Here is a 20,419-nt window from a genome sequence, read left to right on the forward strand (position 1 = left end):
GATAACCTACAAGAACCGATGAACTCTGACCGTGAAAGCCTTCGACAACATTTACTTTTTATTCCTGTGAGTGGTTGTCATAGGAGCCCCAGCTCACTGGTTTGCCCAGGGGCCCAAAATGCTTTTAAGATGGCTCTGGAATGGGGGGGGGAAGGCCACCGCCACCGCTCCCGGGCTGCAGGCCAGGTGAGGGCACCCTTGTCAGAGTATCAAGTTGATTGTAATCTGACAGAAACAGCTGTGTGATAGCTGTCAGATCTGAGAGGTAAAAGATGATGTCAGCAGAAGCAATAGCCTTGCTGGTACCAAAGGGAACTGCAGGAATCCGGATCTGGGCAGTTTGCTGATGCAATGCTTTGCACAGGTCCACAGGTGGCCTAATTCAGATCAGCTGCAGTGAGTGTATATAAGGCTGTGTAACTGTGCTTCTGTAACACCAGTTATACCAATTACAGCCTGGAAGTAGTAGTGGAGAATTGTACGTATGTTTTATCTGTGCACTGTAAATAAAAGACACTGTTTCTTATAAAGCAAGACTGCTGGTGGTTATGTCCTGGAGGAACTCCTAATCCACTTGCTTCCACGTCAGGGCTCTGGGCCCAGAATTTGCTTCACTGCGCGGGAATCGTGTGGTGAGAGCTCGGCTGAGTTTCCAGGACATCCAGAGGCTTTTTTGAAACAGTGAGATTGAGTGGGAGTGATGGCTCAATCTGCAATCCCGGTGGAGCGGCTCAACGCTGACAACTATTCTATATGGTCGGTGAGAATTGAGCATTACCTTAAGAGAGAAGGTTTATGGGATGTTGTGGCCTGGACCCCCGCTGCTGATGATGATGAAGGGCAAGAGAAAGATAAGAAGGCACTTGCCAACATAATATTGACGGTGGGGGGTGGCCAATTAGTTTACATTGCCAGTAAACTCACAGCAAAATCTGCGTGGGAGACCTTGCAAGGAGTTTATCACAGAGACACTGCTGGCTCAATACTAACACTAATGAGGCGATTATACCGGACTTATAAATCACCTCACATTCCTGTCTCAGAGCATTTGAGAGGTCTGGCTGACTTGTTTCGGCAGCTGGAACTGAAAGGGAAAGTAATTGCAGATGAGGATAAAGTTTACGTTATGCTGGGTTCCCTTGATGCAAGCTTTGATGTGTTAGTGGCCTCACTGGAATGCATGGCCGTGCAGCAGCTCACATACGATTATGTGACTGGAAAGATCCTGGAAGACGAGGAGCGTCGGCAGGAGGGACGTTTTCAGATGACTGCAGCCCCGCTGGGAACCAGACATCCCTTGATGGATAGAGCAGCGCCTCGTCCATCTGCGGAGACAACAGCCCATGAATCTTACACCCCAGAATTCCATCCCCGGCAGAGAGGTTCGTCACAGCCAACGCCGTTGACCTCAGCCCCGCAGCGGAGACAGCCTGTAAGTGGGAATGAAACCTACTCAGCGCAGACTTAGGAGAAGCAAGGCTTTGGAGCGGGCCGGAGGAGTGGAGTTGTCATGAGTCAGCCTGAACTCTCCTCGGAAGAAGAGGAGGAAGGAGTGGCAGAGCAGGGTGATGCACCAGTGGAAGTCTTACCAGGGCGATTGGACCATAGGTCTGAACCAGCAAAGACGGCAGTTGCAGAAGGTGGTACATATTGGGAAGGAGCAGAGGAACAGAGAAGGTTATCACCTCCAGACCCACCCAGCTCAGTTAGCCGTCAAATATCAAAGGTTCGGCTCAGTTTGCAGGAGAGGCGTCGCAGCGCGAGATTGCAGGCAATTGGTCAAAGGTGTTTGCAGGAGCCGACACCAGCGAGTGATGCAGAACAGCTGGCCCGGGAAGGGAGTGAGGAGGAACAGCCATAAGTCTTAGGCTGGCCAGTCAGTCAGTGTGGGAACAACTTTGCTAATTACTACAAGCTCTGCTGCTCGTGCTGAGATCTCTGCGCACAGTATTATCTTGCTTAGGTGCCAGCTACCAGCTCCTGCCCTTCTGGTATCCCTGCAGAACCTGGGAGGACCGAGCCTAGTCCTTGATTCAAAGGAGCTCGTTCTGGTGAGTAGACCTGTTCCTTGTTTAGAGTGCTGCCTTGGTTACACACTCAGTCCACCCACACTACCGGGAAGAGTAAACCGCGACAGGTTCTGCTCCCTCCAGTACTCTCCATTGCTGGGAGTGGAGTCAGAAGCCAAGCACCTCTGCCTGGTCCCTGCCTGTACGCAACACGAGTCTTCAATCAAGAGGGGGAGGACTGTGTGCTCTATGTGAAAAAATGTTATTCTTGTGGGAGCACCCAGCACCTCAGACGGAACTGCCCCCAGTTAAAGAAGAAGACGGCTATGCAACAGGACAAAAATGCCACACACACAGCGGTTGTGCTGGCTGGGACTGCTAAGGGTGAGGATGTATGGCTGGTTGATAGTGGTGCAAGTAAGGTTTTTGTTAAAGACAGCTCCTTACTATCAAATAAACATGAGTCTGCAAGAACGCATGTAAGCTTGGCAGACGGGAAGCATTTAGAGGTCCAATGTCAGGGCAGTTTAAACTTCCCTGAGTTAAGCCATATGTTCCAAAATGCGCTCTGCGTGCCTCGCCTGGAGAATAATCTGCTAAGCGTATCTGCCTTGACGAGGGCTGGTTTCTCTGTGAGTTTTACAGGAAACACCTGCCAGATAAGCAGAGAGGGAAAGACGCTGTTACAAGGGCAGTTAAAGCAGGACGTTTATGTGGTGCGCAGAGGGGCTGGGGAAGCCACAAGCACAGTGGGAACTTCAAATGTTAATCCTCATTCTGAGTGCCTACATTTGTTACACCGGCGTTTAGGCCATGCCTCTTTTTCTACAATACAGAAAACCCTGAGCTTGTTAGGGGAAAATGAGGTAAAGCTTAACAAGTGTAACACCTATCTTGATTGTTCAGTGTGTAAATCTGTAAAAAGCAGGAGGGCCCCAGTAGCCAAAGTAAGCCAAAGAGTGACAGACAGACCCTTAAGACTTGTCCATGTGGATATCTGTGGCCCATTCCAAGAAAGTGTGTCTGGGAACAGATGGGCTCTGGTTCTGATCGATGATTTTACTAGGTTCGGCTGGATTTATTTGCTCAAGCATAAAAGTGAAGCTTGTAAGACAATCAAATACTGGGTGAAAAGAGTGGAAAGGCAGCTAGATTTGCCGCTTGCCAGCCTCCAGAGTGACAGGGGGGAGAATTCCTCTCTAATGAGTTAGCCCAGTGGTTAGACAGCAAGGGAATACAGCACAGACTTGCTAACCCATGTGTCCCCCAGGAAAATGGAGTTGCAGAACGAAGGATAGGCTATTTGAAATCCATGCTGCAATCTCTGTTAGAGGACGCTAATCTAAAGCCAAGGTTCTGGGCAGAGGCAATTAAGGTCTCAAATTACCTCATCAACCGTCTATGGACATCCAGCATAGATAACATCCCCTGTGCAGCTTTGTATAAGAGAAAACCATCCCTAAAGCATCTGAGAGTGTTTGGTGCCAAGGCATGGGTTAATATACCTTTAAAGCTAAGGAGGGGGGGAGGAAAAAAGTCCAAGCCGCTTTTATTCCTCGGGTATCAGAATGCTGCAAAATCCTACCGTTTTGCTGATACCAATAACAAAATTACGATAAGCAGATCTGCCAACTTCGGTGAGTCATTTAATTGGGCAAAATTGCATGGCTCAGATGAGATCCCTGACACAGTGTTTATGCCCTCTAAAGAGCAGCAAGGAGCCAGAGGTAACGGTGGTTCTCCGGCTAGTACTCCCAGAAGGGAGAGTGTAAAAAGTTCAGACAGCTCAGAGGGAGAAAGTTCTGACACTTCAGGGGGAAAAGCTGCAGTCAGGAGATCTGAGAGAAGCACCAAAGGTGTGCCACCGGTGAAGTTTGGTTTTGAGGATTGTGACTGTATATATAATGTGTCTGCAATTGAGCCAACTTGTTATGAGGAGGTTATTTCTCTGGAAAGGAGAGAAAGAGACATGTGGGTAAAGGCAATGCAGGAGGAGATGAATGCTTTGAATGAATATAATGTTATTACTCTTGCTACATTACCCAGAGACCAGTCTGCAATAGGTTGTCGTTGGGTCTTTAAACTGAAGCAGCTGGCAGATGGTACTGTGAAATGTAAGGCAAGGATAGTTTGCAAGGGGTTCACCCAGTGCAAATATCTGCATTACAATCTGACCTTCAGTCCCACGGTTTATTCTACCACAATCAAAACAGCTCTGGCTGTGGCAGGGTTGAAGGGTCTAGATGTGTACCATTATGATGTGCAAACAGCGTATTTGAATGCACCTTTAAAGGAAGAAATATTCATGAAGCAAATACCTGGTTTTGAATTAAAGCAGGAAAGCATGGTCCTAAAATTAAACAAAGCTTTGTATGGTCTCAATCAATCTGCTGGAGAGTGGAACCATTGTTTGACTGATGCTATCAAGAAATTGGGATTCAAGCAGAGTGTGTCTGATTCCTGTTTGTTTTCCAAATGTTCAGGACAGAAAGAGTGCTTTGTAATGTCTTGGGTAGATGACCTGTGTTTAATGACTAATAATAAAGGTGACAAAGAGCATTTTGAGAAGCTACTTGGTGAACGTTTTAAGCTAAAAATGTCTAGGCAGAATAAGTAACTACCTGGGAGTGCAAATAAGCAGAGGTGAAGATGGAATGTTTTCTTTATCTCAGCCAGATAAAATACAACAGCTTCTGGAGAAGTTTAAGATGTTAGAAGCTAATGTTGTAGACTCTCCCATGGTAACAGGTTATGTGAATGGAGAAACAGAGGGACAGGCAGAGTGTGATAGAACGATGTATCAAACTCTGGTAGGAAGCCTGCTGTATCTCACAACCTGGTCTAGACCAGACATATATCAGGCTGTGCACTGCCTGAATAAACAATTCATGTCACCAACAGTAACTGACTGGAAGGCAGCAAAAAGGGTGCTAAGATACCTGAAAGGATCTATGCACAGGAAGCTGTGCCTTGATGCTTATGATGGAGAACTGGTTGCCTATTCTGACGCTTCATGGGCAGACCAGTCAAAGCAAAGTCCACCAGTGTTATATCTGGGCAAGGCTCCCATTCACTGGAAGTCAGTGACTCAGTCATTCGTTGCAATGAGTACTTGTGAGGCTGAGTACAGTGCAATAAGCGAAACAGTAATGCAGTTGAAGTGTTTCATGTACCTGTTGAAAGAACTGTATGTAACTGTAAATTCACCTGTTAAAGTATTTACTGACAATGCTGCAGCAATGAGCTTGGGAAACGAGCAATGTTTCAGAAGCAAGAGCAAGCACATAAAAATAAGATATCAAAATGTGGCTGATGCAATAAACAGAAAGGATGTATATATTGTAAAGTGTGCAGGTGAAAGAAACGTGGCTGATCTGTTCACTAAAGCAGTGAGTAGTGACAGATTTAAACAACTGGTCCAATTATTATAACAACTTGAGAAGGAGTGTCAGAGTATCAAGTTGATTGTAATAATCTGACAGAAACAGCTGTGTGATAGCTGTCAGATCTGAGAGATCTGAGAGGTAAAAGATGATGTCAGCAGAAGCAATAGCCTTGCTGGTACCAAAGGGAACTGCAGGAATCCGGATCTGGGCAGTTTGCTGATGCAATGCTTTGCACAGGTCCACAGGTGGCCTAATTCAGATCAGCTGCAGTGAGTGTATATAAGGCTGTGTAACTGTGCTTCTGTAACACCAGTTATACCAATTACAGCCTGGAAGTAGTAGTGGAGAAGTGTACGTGATGGTATGTTTTATCTGTGCACTGCAAATAAAAGACACTGTTTCTTATAAAGCAAGACTGCTGGTGGTTATGTCCTGGAGGGTGGCCCAGATCTAGCTTCAGGTGCTCCCTCTATTATAATCTCTGAATGCTGTGTCCTTGGTGTGTCCGTGGGTCCACTTTCAGCCATTTTGTGTTATCTTATATATTCATGAATGGTTTCTCTGCTTTTTCACGGTTGATTTTGTAGATTTATTTGTATTTTTAAAAAGTTGCATATGGTTTATATATGTATGATTTTTGTGTGTGTGCCATCAAGTAGCAGCTGATTTATGGTGACCCTGTAGGATTTTTAAGGCAAGAGACGTTCAGAGGTGGTTTGCCATTGCCTGCCTTCATGTCTCGACTGTGGTGTTCCTTGGAGGTTGCCCATCCAAATAATAACCAGGGCTGACCTTGCTTAGCTTCTGAAATCTGACACGATCAGGCTAGCCTGGGGCTATCCAGGTCAGGGGTATATAAGATACATATGGTATTTAACTATATACGTCTTATAACCTTGTTAATATACAATGTTATATATAATGTCTTATAACCTTGACTTACATATTCGGTGCACATTCACACAATCCATGTGAATATTGTTGGAAAATATATACTTTTATGGGGGAAAGGGTGCAAGGAAAGAGTACAATGTAATTAAAATAAAGGATTTCAAGGATCAATTCACACAAGACAGAAGCAAAAAAAAATTGGGATTTTCAAGGCATAACGACAGGGTTGAGAAATTTGAAAATATCTCCCTTGTGACCCAGGGTATGTAACCAAATTATCATCCAGATAGGAATAGGTGATGTTGGGCTATGGATTGATGCAGTTTCCAGTTAGCTGAAGCTTTGCAATGTCCAGATTAGAACCACAGCACTGACTAGTGCAAAAAGGTTCAAATGCAAACTAATCCAGGTCACTCAGAGGTGCTTAGAAGAGGACAGGATTACATTGTACATAAATGTTTTGTGATAAATGCAAGCTTGAAGCTCTGTTTTACTTTTTAAGGGGCTCTTATTCCATAAATGTTATTCGGGATAAATAATTTAAGCTATAAAGAATGGGCTCTGTGTATCAACAAAAGATGAGTGGAAAGTCTTTTCTCTGCTCATTGACTATTACATTTTATTGTTGTAGACAGGCATTTATTCCAGATATCAGTTTAACGATGAAAAAACTGAGCTCAATTAAAAGATCAAAAAGTAGGTATTCAGTGCACATTCACACGATCCATACAGTACATGGCTGGCCACTTATTTTCCATACAGATGCAATATTGTATAAACCTCAGACTGTACACACTGACTCGCCAAACAATAGCACAATGCAATAGCCAGACTTAAATCTGTAACACATAAGAGTTAATATAGAAATAATATATATGACTTAATTTTTTTAACTTTCTGTTTAGGAGCTGGCATTGTGACTAACAGCCCATTCCTGAGCTTTCGGCGGCTGGCGATGGCGGAGATGAGGCACCGCTGCGCCTTTTACAATGGGGCTTGAAACTGGCCTCTACCATGGAGTCTTTAGCAGTGTGATCCTGAGCATAATTATACCTTTCTAACTCAATTGATGTCAATGGGCTTAGAAACACGTACCTGTGGTTAGGATTGCTTAATTAATATCCTTAGGCATGTTACTCTATTTCAGCCTCAGCCACAACCCCAATCTGCCTCATGCAGATAATAAAAATATGACTGTTTAGAGGCCTAGTTAATATTAAAAGGTGGCTATGATAATCATGGTCACAAAATCAACCAGACAAGGAAGATCTTGGAAATGACTGGATGGATGCTGAGTGACTATCTACTTGTTATTTTATCAAAGTGATTGAGACATCTGATTACACCCAAATCACACAATTGTCCTCTGGTCATTGCTTTTATACAGGGCAAACCTTTCTCCTAAAACCCTGTTGTTGGGCCTATGCTACTGCACAAATCTCTGAAAGAATCCATAAAAATAAGTAATGTTACTTCAGCTTTCTAACTGAATGTTTACCTTGTAGAATGTCCACATGCTTTTCCTCTTTCAACTGTTCTAACTAGATAAATACAATATCACAGTGGCCTCCTATAGGCTTGCCAGATATTCACCCACATGGGAATTTTGTATTTTTAAGGATTCCACATTGTTGAGATGTTCACTGAGCACAATTAAATCCTAGCACTGATCCAAATGGAACCCTGGGCACTGGAGTCCTCCTAGTCCAGGGGTCGGCAAACTCATTAGTCAAAAGAGCAAAATATCAACAGTACAACCATTGAGATTTCTTTTGAGAGCCAAATTTCTTAAACTTAAACTATATAGGTAGGTACAATGTTTATTAACTTAATAAACTTTAATTAAAGTTTTAAGTCTTAATTAAACTATAGGTACACTGAATAAAACTTGATATCATACTTAATAGTGATCTTATTTATTGATAAAAATTAAATTGTAAGTCCCTGCCATTTCCCCCTCCCTGTCCGGAGTCCTCGTCTGGAGGCCTGGTCTACCGCCATAAAAGCCTATTGGTAGACCTGGCCTCCAGCTGAGTCCCATTGGGAGGCCAGGTCTACCCATTGGCTTTCTTGGCAGTAGACCTGGCCCCCGGAGGCCCATAGAAGCCAATTGTTAGACCTGGCCTCTGAAGGGGGACTTTCCCCCCTCCTTGTCCAGGTCTACCGCCAAGAAAGCCAGTGGGTAGACATGGCCTCCCAATGGGACTCAGCCGGAGGCCAGGTCTACCAAAGGAAGCCCGCCCCGCCCAACAGCTGATAGGTGGGGGGGGGCAGGAACCGCCAAGCCGCCCGCCCAGCAATCGCGCGGCTGGAGGGGAAGGGAGGCTTTAGCCTCCCAACCATTGAGGGCAAGGGAAAGGGGGACTTGGCCATTCTCCACGGCGGCGGCGGGGGGAGACAGCGCGCCTGCTCACCTGCTCTCTCTCTCTCACGCTCTCTCTCTCAGGTGCCGGCGCGAGCGGGCGCGAGAGCAGGGGCTTCGAACCAAGTTTGGAGAGCCGCACTCAACGGGCCAAAGAGCCGCATGCGGCTCGGGAGCCGCAGTTTGCAGACCCCTGTCCTAGTCCAAGAACTGTTACTCAGAACAAAGATAATTATTTTCTCGTCGAAGGCTTTCACGGTCAGAGTTCATTGGTTCTTGTAGGTTATCCGGGCTGTGTGACCGTGGTCTTGGTATTTTCTTTCCTGACGTTTCCTACACACTTGACACTGAGAGACGCTGTCCTTCAGTGTTACTCCTCTGAAGATGCCTGCAACAGTTGCTGGCTAAACGTCAGGAAAGAAAATACCAAGACCACGGTCACACAGCCCGGATAACCTACAAGAACCAATAATTATTTTCATTTGAGAAGTTTCCAGGTTGAAAGTTTCACATGCAGAGCCTTTTGCTTTGAACATACTATAACCGTGTTGGCGAACCTATGGCACGCGTGCCGACTCCGGCACGCGTCGCCCTCTCTGCTGGCACGCTCGGCTCAGCTGGGCGGCGGGGCCCCTGCCCTCCCAGCCTCCAGCTTTGAACTGCTCTGTGCTGCCTGCAGGCAGCGCGGAGCGGTTCAAAGGCCCCGCCCCCTTCCCTGGACTCTCCGCCGCCCAGCCTTTCCCCTCTCCCCCCCTCCCCAAAAAACCCTTTGCAGGGCGCATGAGGCGGCTGCCGCCCTCCAGCCCCTTTCTCCCTCTCCTCTCCCTCCCCTCCTGCCCGGCCAAAAACCCCTTTGCAGGGCGCACGAGGCGGCTGCCGCCCTCCAGCCCCTTTCTCCCTCTCCTCCCCCTCCCCCTCCCCTCCTCCCCGGCCAAAAACCCCTTTGCAGGGCGCACGAGGCGGCTGCCGCCCTCCAGCCCCCTTCTCCCTCTCCCTCCCCCCCCGCCAAAAACCCCTTTGCGGGCGCACGAGGCAGCCGCTGCCCTCCAGCCCCCTTCTCCCTCCCCCCCTCCCCGGCCAAAAATCCCTTTGCAGACTAAGGAGGCCAACACAGAGCGGCGGCGCCTCCTTAAAAGCGTCCGCACATGCTGGCCTCCACTGTTGGCTTGCTAGTCGCTAGAGGAGGAGGTAGGTTGGTACGTTGCTCCTCCTAACCTGAGTCCGCCTCCCTCCCCGAGTCGGGTAGTTCTCCCGACCTGGACTGGAGTCTGCTGGGTTTCCAAGTGCATCTCTTCCCCCGCCCCCTTTTCCTTTCCTCCCAGCCTGGGCTGGAAACGAAGCAGCAACTTTCCTTAGTTGGAGGGGGCGGGTAGTTCTCCCGACCTGGAGCTGCGGTGTGTCCAAGTGCATCTCTTCTCTCCCCCCCCCGTTTCTTTCCTCCCAGCCTGGGCTGGAAAGAAGATGCTAATTCCTTAGTTGGAGGGAGAGGGTAGTTTTCCTGACCTGGAGCCTGCGGTGTTTCCAAGTGTATCTCTTCTCTCCCCCCCCCCCATTTTCTTTCCTCCCAGCCTGGGCCTGAATTCTCTCCTCTGATCCTGGAGAGAATAGGGATGCATCATGACTAGTATCCATTTTGACTAGTAGTCATGAATACCCTTCTCCTCCATGAACATGTCCACTCCCCTCTTAAAACCTTCCAAGTTGGCAGCCATCACCACACCCTGGGGAAGGGAGTTCCACAATTTAACTGTGTGTTGTTTAAAGAAATACTTCCTTTTATCCGTTTTGAGTCTCTCACCCTCCAGCCTGGCGGCGGTGAGGGGGGGAGAGTTCTCCCTTTTCTTTCCACCCAGCCTGGGCTGGGCAAGAGGCAGGAGCTGCCCTTTACTCACCCGCAGGAGAGGCAGGCACTGGCCTTGGCTGGCTTGGGAAAAGGGATGTATTAAAATGAATGAGAGGATTGCCCATTTGAAACAGTGGGAGAGGCTGCACAGCCCATTGAAGATAATGGGAGCCAGGATTGCCCATTGACTTGCATGCGCTCCTTTGAAATAGTTTACAGCACAAAAAATTGCAAAGAAAATGTGGCGTGGATATTCCATTAAGGTCTCTGGGCCTAGCTACATTACTCTGCGACTGGAATGACAGCTGCCAGGACTAGTAGAAGTGTTCTGCGACTGGAATGACTAGCCTTGGAGAGGAATGACAGCCCCTGAGATTAGGAGAATGATTCTGCAACTGCAGTGACAGCCCCAGGAGTGCAATGACAGCCTCTGGGACTAGCAGAAGTGTTCTGGGACTGGAATGACAGCCCACAGAGTGGAATGACAGCCCGGTCATTCCAGTCCCAGAATACTTCTGGTAGTCCCAGAGGCTATCATTGCATTTTTGGGGCTGTCATTCCAGTCCCAGAATAATGTAGCTAGGCTCAGAAACCTTACTGGAAAATCCATTCCACATTGTTTTTGCTACTCTTTCTCCATGAAGCTAAGGGTGGCTCATTTATTTAGCCTTAGTTTTATCCATACAGCACTCCTCAGAGATAGCAAGAGACACCGTGTGTGTGTGTAAGTGTGGTTTCCATGGTAGAGTAGGGATTTGAACCTGGGTTTCTCAGATCCTAGTCTGACACCTTAACCACTATATCATGCTGGAGAACAACCAGGAAATTGTTAATCATTTAAGCTAATTAAAACCTCAGTATTCAGGTTAAATTTCCGTGTTGGCACTTGGCGATAAATAAGTGGGTTTGGGGTTGCAGTTTGGGCACTTGGTCTCTAAAAGGTTCGCCATCACTGTACTATAATGATACTGAAGTATTTTACAAGTGCCGTAGTTTCTGCTGATGCAGTTGGTTAATCTGTTTTATGACATTGTTACTGCTTGATTGACTAATAAATTGTTTGACACATAAAAAGCATAAATGTGCTATGGATATGGATCAGTAGGGGTTTTAGAGGAATTTAATAAAGATTATATGCAGAAGTCTTGTAGCACCTGAAAGACTAACACAATTTTATTCCACCATAAGGTTTTATGGACTAAAGCTCAGTTCTTTAGATGCTAAAATTTTCTGTAACAGACTAACATGGCTGGAAGTGGAAAGTGCTGTCAAGCCATAGACTACTTATGGCACCCACTTAAGAGTTTTAAAGGAAAAGACGAACAGAGGTGGTTTGCCATTGCCTGCTTCTGTGTAGCAACCCTGGCCTTTCTTGGTAGTCTCCTATCCCATTACTAACCAGGGCCAACCCCACTTAGCGTCCAAGATCTGATGAGACTGGGCCAGCCTGGAATTCATGAAAGCATATCCTGTGATTTCTGGATGTCTAACATTATTTTCTAGTATCTCAGGTTCACTGCCCTGAAGATTTCTGTTTCTCATTTAAGCCATTAGTAATGAAGGATGTTCAGTACCAGGCTGTTTTAAACAGCACTGTTTAAAACAACATATTCTGATACTGAGTGAAGCAAATAGATTGCAAAAACATCAGCAGGTCCAGCGTAAACACCAAAACAAAAAGCTGATAAACAGTCATTGTCCAAAGAAGAATGGAATGACTCCCAACAAATCTTGAGATAAATCTGTTTCTCAGGGGTCATACAGAAATTCTGTGATGTTCCAAATCCAAATTAAACAGCATCAACTGCAACATCTTCTGTTTTTCTGTATCAGCATTTTTGAAGATTCCCCCCCCCCCCGTATATTCAACTAGCAAGGAGCAAACAAGTCCGCAAACATAAATGCAAGCGCGCTGCTCTCTGAAGAGTATAATAAGTTGTTCCAAATCCACAATTTTCTTAAGGCCTCTTTAGAAAACAACTGGGCACTTGAAAAGCCTGTGTACAGAAGCCAATGACAAGGAGGGAGGCAACTGTGGCTTTTAGTTTATGTTGGACTGAAATCTTTGGTGTGGTTGAGGATGAATACAATGACTTTGTCATAGGATGGAAACCACTCATGGGGACCTTTTAAAGTGCTACCGTGGACATAAGTCTCAAACTTGTTGAAAACAGAAAATACCAACTATTCTGTGAATGCAACCATGTGGAGGAAACATTCTCTGGCTTTCCGCTTTCCAGGATACATCTTTTTTTTTTAAAAATCTGCCACTGCATTTGTGCAAATTACCACCAGCAAGCAGTAACTATATCTGGAGATGAGCTGATTAGATGCTGTTTTCTACAGATGGTTAATTCCTCAGAGAGAATGACTGAATGTGGCATTCTTCATAAACTAAAGGGAGAACACTTCAATCAGGACATTCGGTTTTTGATCTAAAAGTCACCATTCCTCTGCAAACAACTTTTTTTTTCATTCCCACCCTTACCCCTTGTAAAATATTTTAGCAAAATGGCTTTGCAAACTCATAAACAGAAAAGAGCAAAACTACAGTTTAGTGCAGGTCGAATGCAGGGTGACGTACATGGATTTGTGATTGCAATGAAGAGCCTATTTGTTCACTGGTCTGTCACAAGTCAAATTTCCAGAACCGTGCTGAAAATTCTAAGTAAACATTTTCATACACTTCCGCAGCTTCAAACAAAATTACATATTAGATATTACAAATCTTTTCCCACTAACAGAGTAAACATGAAACAAGCAATATATTTTTAAAAAATTCTGACCAGCAGATAGCTTGGCATCAGCAATTTCTCTATTTACAGTACAGAGACTGCAAATCAATGCCCAAACTAGGTGGGACAGACAGCCATGTTTATTGTTCATGTGTCTGCCCCATTCATATTATAAAGGAGGAACAACAGAGCATGCTAAGATAAGATGGTACGCTGTTCCTCATTTCTGGAAGTCTTTCCATGACCACGAATGTAGCGTGCCCCCTGTCAAGAAGTTGAGGTCCCTCAATTTCTTGGATTGTATTATTTCTTTTGGGTTCAGGCCTAGAAGCCTATGAATTATGTGGTTGGGATTTTAGACCAGCAAAATAAGTTTCCTTTTGAAAACTGCTTCTGTGGAGGGAGTGAGGTGGGCCCCAGCTGGTGCTTGTTAAAGCCTTCTCTCCCCGTTCTGGAATGCAAGGCCGTGCATTGCCATAGTAACTAATCGGTCAGCCATCATGACGATGTTCAGGTCCCGGGGGTTCTACAGACTTCATCACCTGAACACCTCTTAGTGAGTCAGCATTTCTGACCAAGCAATTAATTACCAGCTAATTGCTTTCGTTTTCTCAATTGGCTTCTATGAGCTCATCCTTTTGAGAAAACGGATATAAGGACAGGCCAGTCCTGAGCAAACCATGCATGCTTTGGGGTACAGCAGGAGAGCTGTGCTGGCAGCATCACAACCCATTTGATTTTGGCCCTTGAGGGAGAAACTCTGGTCAAGCTGACCTGCTTGGAGAAACCCTTGGACAATCTTTTGAAACTTTTGAATGCTGGAAGCATCTTTGGAACTTGGTAACTATAAATTTGATGCAAGAAACCTTTGCCAATCCTTTTGAACCAAAAAGGCTTTTGAATGTATTAGTTAGCTATGCTAAATAGTTTATTATTTTCTTGCTTAAAACTTCATGACTTTTTCTTTCCTGTAAACCAGCATAACTTTGATAAATAAATTGTTAGCCTTTAAATGGACTGTGTCTTTTGATTTTGGGATTCCAAGCCTAAATTCTAAGTGCCTTGTTTGAGTGTAAAAACCACCTACCAAAAGAACCTAAGACATTTTGGGAGTGTAATCTTTCCCTGGCAGGCCTCTACCTTGCAGGGTAAGCGTTGCACTTAACTTTTGAAGCTTGGCAGGGGTTACTCTAGACACCATGCCTGGAGGCTTAACTTTTGGTCCAGAGTTGGTGGCAGCTACTGATTAAACTGGGGGTGGAGACCCGGAGTTTAATGTTTTGTCTTTTTGGGAAACTTTTGACCAAACCAAAGCAGCTCCAGCTGGTGGAGGCTGGTTGGAGCTCTTTGACACCCCCTCTGTCTCCATTTCAGATGCCTTAACCCCCCCCCCCTAATTAGGCAGCTGTCTTTGGAACAGTCCTGACACCTTTCCCCCTCTTCCCATCTGGATGTTGCTACCTGCTCTGTCACTACCCTAGCCCGACAGCCAGGATTGCCACTGATAGAAGAAGGAGAGCAATTCCAACAAGATCTATCCTGTAGGGATTGTAACTGCTGTCAAATCAAGTATTTCTGGGTAGAACTGTGTGACAGGAACAGTCTTGACCCACCCAAACCCAACCTGCATGTTTTCATCTGCCCTCCCAGTTTGGTTCAAAGAGTATATGCTTCTGGGAATTGCTTGCACTTTGTCCTGATGTCACTTGTCTTCTAGTAGTACATGCCCAGCCTGGGAAATTCCTGGAGATTTGGGCAGTGCTTGTGGAGGGAAAGGAAGTGAACTCTGCAAGCATGGGAGGCCATAGTGTCTCCCCTCCAAATCTGCTATTTTCTCCAGGGAAACTGATCTGTGAAGTCTGGAGATCAGTTGTAACTCCAGAAGAATGCCAGGCTCCAGCTTACCCTATCGTGTGGATATCAGGTACAGAGCAATAAGTCTGTTCCAGATTGGGAAATCTACAAGTGAAAGTCTGTTTTGCTCAGGCCAAAGGCAACTGTGTTAAGTCTGATTTGTAAATTGTTTTGAAGACCTAAATAGTGGAAAGGTAAGGTAAGAACCTTTTACACAAGTAAACAAATAAATCTTATCCATTCATACTTTAGTTTAACCCCTTATCTACACCCTGATTATAAGTATAACTGCCTTTTGGCTTTCATCCCTTGACATCCTTCTTCCCTCTGCCTTACTCTCCTTTGTCATCCCACCATCAATATTTTGATTGTAAACAAACAGAATGCTGTAAAGCACAACCTGTAACATAACATTTATTAAGAATATTATTAATGAGAATTCCTATTTATGCATCAGATAATCTTGTAACACTCGCTGTTTTCTCTTTAGAGAAATTACTGTTCAACCAGTGTAGCAGAAATGTCTCCAGTGCATTTTCACACAGCCTTGCTTTAGAGTACAGGTGAGTACACATGCTGAACAGTGACACAACAGTCCATTTTCTGTGGCACCAAGGGCCAGTTTTCCACCCAAGCAAGTAAGGTGAGTCCCTGAGGCACTGGGTGTGCCCATGGGGTTGGCAGCACTGGGTAAGGCAACAGGTATGGCTTGTACCTGGTATCACCTCCCAGACTCACACAACTTTTACAGGGTCCAAGACCAGCCCCAGGTTTTATGGCAGTACTGCTGAGACTCGGCTTGATCCCACCATGCCTGGTCAACCACAACCCATTTCTCCCTCCTCATTTGTTTGCCAGCACATCAATGTCTGCACAGGTAGATGTTGAATTTTTGGGGCACTTGGGACAAAAAGGTTGCCTGTCTTTCGCAACCTATCCTACAGCAGTCATCAAACTGGTCACACAAGTTTCCAGTGCTGCACGTCCCAAAGACGTGAGCAAGACATGCAAGATTGAAAACACAGAGCCAGCGTAAAGCAACAAAAAAAATATTGTCAAAACATCACGGGGGAAAAAGCTTTACATTTTTAAAAGAAGGGAGTCAGCCAAAGCAGCAGTGTGCTAGGCCACTGGTCATGCAAAATAATCCTAAGGAACTCCATCCACCAACCCTCAAACAACTATACAGTACAGTATTGAATGAGATGGTAGTTGAAGTCAAATAATAACTACTAGTAATAATATCTGTGTGACTATTGAAACCTGGATGTTATCAGGAGAAGCGTATGAGGATTAGTAGATTATGTGGCAAAGTAGAGCAGAAATTCCTTGTGATGATCTACACGCTAGAATACACAGGAAAGAAATGTACTAGCGTTGACACGACTTACTATGCAAATTGTATATGCAGAGGACCATTTTTTAAAAAGTGATTCCTTTTCTTGAAGTCTGAAGGGAAACAATCCAATCTACCATCTCATTCTGTCACAGATGTAGGCCAGACTTTATATTAGGACTTGGGGTGTGTGATGGTCAGAGATATGATTTCCTTACAAGTGTCAGTCTGCAGCCAATGGAGCCAGGTTGAGGCTGAGACACTGGAAGGGGCAAGAATGTCCTACAGGAAAGGTGGTGAGGGATGCAGCCTCTGTCTCTTCCCAGTCATGGTTCAGTTTTTCTCCATTTCTGCAGGTGTTTCAGCCCTAGTCATGCTCTTCCCAGTCTTTCCTTCCAGGCAGGACTGAGCACCGAAGGTTGGAGGGGATCACCTGGCCTCTGGAGCGTCCTCTTGTCAGCCGCTCTTGCCTCATTAAGATTCTTGCCTGGCTTAGGAAAGGAGTGCATAATATTATTAGGCTAAACACTTTCTAGTGTCCTGTTAATATACAACTAACTAAACAACATAAAGCGTTTTAAATATTAATAGCAGCAATAATGACTTGTTAATTAATTAATTATTAGCTGGCGTTCAGCTACCAGTAGGGTTGCCAGCTCCAGGTTGGGAAATACCTGGAGATTTTGGGGGTGGAGCCTGCGGGAGGTGGGGTTTGGGGCTTCAGTGGGTTATAGTGCCAGAGAGCCCGCCTTCCAAAGCGGCCCTTTTCTCCAGGTGAACTGATCTCTGTCGCCTGGGGATCAGTCGCAATAGCAGGAGGTCTCCATCCACCACCTGGAGGTTGGCAACCCTAGCTACCAGGAAATATATTAGAATATTTCTCAGGCTTATTAACGAAACGCTTTCTGGTTTTTAAGTGAATGCAAAAATGTTTTAAGAAGCGTAGCTACGTCACCTGACGTTCGCTTCCACTGCGCGCTTTGTCCATTCATTCAGCTGGAATTCATATCTAGGCCCGCCCCTCCTCTCCATATTTGGCGCCGATGCAAATTCCGCACCAATCAGTTAGCACGAGGACAAACGAAGCGCCCTATCAGCGCAGCTTGCAGAGGGGGGGGGCTGATCCTGGGTAGGCGGGCGGCGCTTCTCCATTTCCTCCTCCTCCTCTCAGTTCGTTCACACAAAAAACCCGCCTCTTGTTCCGCTCCCTTTCCGCGGAGGATTGTGGGAGTTGTATTTTTTTTTATTCGTCCCTGCGAGAAGCCCTTTCCCGGTCGAAGCCGCAGTCGCACTACAAGCCCCACAAGCCCCCTCCTGCGTGTCACGTGATCCTGACGTGTACTCACGAGGCCTTCCAAATAGGCACGTGACGAAGGTGTCCCTGCTTCCGTCAACGCGGGCGCTGCAGGCCGGGCAAATGGGAGGCCGCAGGTAAAGGTGGGTTGGATTTCCCGCGGTTTCTGTTGTTGTTGTTGTTAATCGTTAAGATTGTTTCCCCCCTTGGAAAGAACAGCGGTTTGCTAGAGAGGAGCGCTGGGCGGACCGACCGTCTGTCAGTTGTGTTACCTAACAGCATGAGAAGGGGGGGGGATGGGGTCTTTCTGAACCAGACCTCAGATCCACCTACTCCAACACCCTGTTTCCTGCAGTGGCCCACCCTGAAAGTCCCCTGGCGTCTCGCATTCAGAAACCTACACTGCCACTGATCATGGAAGTTCCATTTAATCATGATGGCTTATTGCTGTTAATAAATAGCTGCGAATCTGATTAAAGCTTGTTTTTTTTATTAATTCGTTTTAAGAAATGGCATATCAGAGTATTCTCAGACTCTCTTTGACAGTATTTGATTGCCAGGTATAATGAATGAATAGCTGTTTGAATTACGGCACCTCCATGAACACATCTCATCCCCTTTTAAATCCACCCATTCTGCTAACCGTCGCTACATTTTGTGACAGTGAATTCCATGTGTTTGTTTATTCATTCATTGATACCTGACCTCTCTTGCCAGTGGGGATCCAAAGCAGTTTACATCATTCTCCTCCGCTGTGTCCTCACAACAACTTTGTGAGGTAGGCAAAGAGCGCATGACTGGCCTAAGGTCACCCAGCATGTTTCCATGGCTGAGTGGGGTCTCAGATCCTAGTCCAACATGCTAATCCTTAAAACCATGTGGTTGTGTGAAGAAATTATTTCTTTTGTCTGCCCTGAACCTACTGCCTGCAAACTTAAATGGGTAGCAACAACCCCCCAACATCAGTAAACTATGTTTGGTAATTAAATAGTTTGAAGGCAGCAAAAGAGAATTTGAGCATCCTCTGATGTGTCACTCTTATTGAAAGGATGTAATTCTGTTAATTATAAGTATAAACTGTAAATCAAATTAGATTTTTGAGAAAATCTGTGTCAATTTTATCATTCCCCCCCCCTCTGCTCCCTTATAATCTTACCTGAAACCAGCAGTTTGACTGTACACAGTTATCAGGCATTGACAGCTCATTGTTATCAAGTTGTGGAATTTTTATTTGCAGCTAGTTACTTCTACAAATTAACTTTGATAAGATCTCAAAAATGCAATGTTAACTGTTAATCAGTTGTAAATTAGCCAGAATGGATAGCTAACATGGGGAGTGCTATTAAGTTGCTTTTTGATGTTGTATATTTTCTGCAGTGCTTTGATTATTTTAATTTGTATGTTTGTGTTAAGTGCCCTCAAGTCGTTTCTGACTCATGGCGACCCTATGAATCAGGAACTCCCAATAGAGGTCTTAATTACCCAGAGTTTGCAATGCTAAACCTGCAATTTTGTCCATGCTTACTGGCGAGTAAAACTATTTGAACTTGTAGAGACTATTTCTGGGTGAACATAGAATTTCAGACTATAAAGTGCTGATTGAGTGAGCTTTCAAAGTATCCTTGGAGTTTTTGAAACACTTTTGTTTTTTTATATTTATATCTTGTTATTTAACTTTCCTTTTCATTGGCACAAATATTCTTTCATCTCTCTCTCTCTCCCCCCCCCCCCACATAACAAAGAAAAGCATATGCTATATTACCAACTGTTACTCTGGAATGGAAGAAAGAAAAACCAAGAGGAGGAGTCCCAAAACATCCACCACTCATGTCACTCAGTTGGTCAGCAGTAAGAAAAGTTCTTTGCCTCCTAGTAAAAGTACTGCCTTTTCAAACCCTGCACCACAGCCACCTTTGCAGAAACCAAAGCTGAAAAGGTAAGAGGCTCATATGTTGCCTGCAATCAAAGCCTACAAAATTGACACAGGGCTGTCATTCAAAAAGCTCCAGTATAAAAAAAACACACATTGGGAACCCATAAGAAAATGACCTTTCACAGGTATCAGAATATTAGCGGTACTTTATTAATATAGTATAAGGATGGTATATTCTAAAGTTGCTTTTGCAGTTTGGGAGCTCTGCTTCTTTTTCCAAGAGTATTTCTGAAATAGTTAAACAAGGAATAGTTCGTTGAACTAAGGAACAGATGGCAAACCTACAAATCTGAGGGCTGCAATTTTCAAGGAGGGATGGAATAACAGGTTACTCATTGAGAAGAGTTGTAAATAATATACTTCATTAGAGCAGCACTACTGCAATGATCTATTACATTTCTGCAGCAGGGCTGCCAAGGATATATGCAAGCATACAATCTTAAAACCTCTAAAATAACAGTAACAGAAGCAATCTTATTCCCAACCTGGAATGTTTAAAAAAGAAAGGCATAGAATAGTACAATATTAATCTAAAATACCTGAGTAAATAGAAATGTTTTAATCCTGTGCCTAAATTCTACTGGTAAAGTTAATAATACCCAAAATCAATATTTTCCCCCAACAAAACCTGTGTATCTTATATGAAGAATATGATTTTGATTAGATCTGTGTGCACTTGTTTAGCTGCAGATGCTACACATTTTCAGAATTTCTGAGGTGGTCTGTACCAACCATTTTGATTATTCTCTGGAAGAATACTGGCCCATGAGGGGGCA

At 45.0% G+C, this 20,419-nt stretch overlaps 1 protein-coding gene across 1 annotated transcript in view; it reads left to right on the forward strand.

The window, feature by feature from the left end:
• The window catches only part of CCDC28A (coiled-coil domain containing 28A), a 98,531-nt gene that overhangs the window by 60,624 nt on the left and 17,488 nt on the right, over positions 1–20,419 (forward strand). Inside the window, exon 2 of the mRNA XM_056852539.1 lies at positions 19,486–19,646. Coding sequence (XP_056708517.1) covers positions 19,489–19,646 — 158 coding nt within the window. The 5' untranslated portion in view covers positions 19,486–19,488. The remainder of the gene's footprint in view (positions 1–19,485; positions 19,647–20,419) is intronic.

The sequence above is a fragment of the Euleptes europaea genome, chromosome 7 (assembly GCF_029931775.1).
Source record: "Euleptes europaea isolate rEulEur1 chromosome 7, rEulEur1.hap1, whole genome shotgun sequence".
NCBI lineage: Eukaryota > Metazoa > Chordata > Lepidosauria > Squamata > Sphaerodactylidae > Euleptes > Euleptes europaea.